Consider the following 2101-nt stretch of genomic DNA (forward strand, 5'->3'; position numbering starts at 1 on the left):
GCAGGAGGTGTAAAATGTACATGAGTGATACATGGAAAATCAGTCCCTCCAGACAGATTCATTCCTGTGCCTGTTTTAGAGAGTGGATCTAAACTCAAACCACAACATTTATTACACCTACAAAAAAGAAGGCTGCAATGAGCGATCTGTGAATATTCTGACCAGACATTTCTCACAAGCACCCAGGATGTGTTATAGAGACTTGAATGTCTTTTTCCCCAAACCCAGCCTCTAGGTCCTTCTGTGGATGATTCACGAATCTCCATGACATCCTGATGTGTCATCATCACCTGTTCACAGTAATAAAATACGTGCTGAGTATTAGAGAATAGATATTTCATGCTACCACAGGAATTTTCCTAAATTTTCCATTTTTAAGCCCCAGATTCAAACCCATGGACAATGGCAAGGGTGTTAGTGTAGGCAGATGTTCAGAACCCCAAATTGCTGTGCCCCAGCCATGTGGCCTGGGACAGCCAGAGCAGGGCACATGGGTGGTGGCTCTGAGGACCCCTCTCCCTGCAGGCCCAGCAAGGGGAGATCCCAGCAATCCCCTCATTTGTCTGGGCAAGTTTGCCCAAGCAGGCTGTAAAAGCAAGGAAGAAATTCTCAGGACTCAACAACAAAAGAAAACTCCCCCAACCTGTGAGCAGACAGCTCTCCTAACAGCCTCTATTTCTGACAAAGGCCTCAGACAAAAAGACTTCACCCATGAACAAAGGTTGGGGAACAATGGGAACTGTCAAAAAATAGCCCTCAAGTCAGAGCTAAGAATGCCCCTTGACACTTCCAAAAAAGCCCAGGCTGAGCAGAGCCTGGGAGGCTGCAGGCACAGCCCCTGGCATCCGCCTCTCCCAGCACAAACTGCCAGCAGCACTCTGTGAGGCTGAGCTCCCACAGCCAAAGATGGGGATGGAAGAAGAGAGCAAATTTATGGCACGTCTGAGCCAGAAGTAACAAATTCCTGTCTATCCAAGCTCTCCAGCAGGACCCTGACCCTCAGACTCAATGGGACATACCCGACAATGGTGTGTGCACATCTTCCCTTGCTGCAAAGGGTTACCAATTACCAATGCAATTAATGAGAAAACTAAGTTATGGCAAATAGCAGAATGAGTTGTCTAACACAGTAATAAAACCCCTGTGTTCTTCTGAACTGGTGAGAACTTCCAGAAAAAATTGCTAGAAAAATTTTCAACCTGGACTAGAATTCTAAGAATGCTGATATTCAGATGTGGACAGGAAACCTCAAAGATCCAATAATCTTTATGGCATGCAATTTGGCATTGATTCACATGTTTTGCTTTATTTGTGACTCAGCACTCTTCTCCAACAGCAGTAAGAAAATAAATGGAAAGCAAATCATGCTGAATGAAAACTCACCCGTGGGCCGATCACTTGAGTAACTGTCCTGATTCATCCTCCCAAAGGTGGCACCAGATAAGGATCCTGAGGTTGGAAGTCTAAACTCAGAGATGCAGCCTAAGCTCTTCTTTCTGGAAAGCAAATGTAGAGTTACTGTCAAACTGTAGGAACTTCACCCTGTGTGAGAAAGATAATATCTTGTGTGTGGTCTGTTGTCCTTGAATTTAGCAGGAGAGTGGATAACCTACATGCATGTAACAACCTGGTGTAGGAGCCATAGGACACATGCCAGAAGATCAGAGAATGCAATGGGAAACTGAATTGAGTCAACCAAGAAGCCCTGGAAAGTGGCATCTGAGAGCCCATGGAAGGTCAAACAACATGGAGTTAAAAACACAGCTAGGTTCCTGGAACAAGCCGAGTTCCAGATTTGAACTGCGCAAACAGGAGTTTGGCTTTTCACTTGAGTAGACAAACAGAACTCCTGCACATGGTGAAGAGCTGGACTTGATGATCCTGAGGTCCTTTCCAACTCAGCCGATTCTATGATTCTATGCAAACCGCAGACCTACCTGACCCCAATCTGGACTAACAGGCCATGTGAAAGCGTGTTTTTGCCACAGCTACACAGCTCCTCCTCTTTGTTTGCTTGCCCTTCCACTCACCATCACGACTGTGGTAGAGTTGGGAACAGAACCCCTGTCTCCCAAATCCCAGTCCAGTGCCTTATCACCCA

The 2101-nt window shown here is 46.0% G+C and overlaps 1 protein-coding gene across 4 annotated transcripts in view; it reads right to left on the bottom strand.

The window, feature by feature from the left end:
- EXD3 (exonuclease 3'-5' domain containing 3) overlaps positions 1-2101 on the bottom strand; it is a 251128-nt gene that overhangs the window by 196300 nt on the left and 52727 nt on the right. For all 4 annotated transcript variants that reach the window (XM_031059248.1, XM_005423823.3, XM_031059250.1 and 1 more), the window contains exon 3: positions 1384-1496. In XM_031059248.1, coding sequence (XP_030915108.1) covers positions 1384-1420 — 37 coding nt within the window. In that variant the 5' untranslated portion in view covers positions 1421-1496. The remainder of the gene's footprint in view (positions 1-1383; positions 1497-2101) is intronic.

This window comes from Geospiza fortis, unplaced genomic scaffold (genome assembly GCF_000277835.1).
Source record: "Geospiza fortis unplaced genomic scaffold, GeoFor_1.0 scaffold85, whole genome shotgun sequence".
NCBI classification, from domain to species: Eukaryota; Metazoa; Chordata; class Aves; order Passeriformes; family Thraupidae; genus Geospiza; species Geospiza fortis.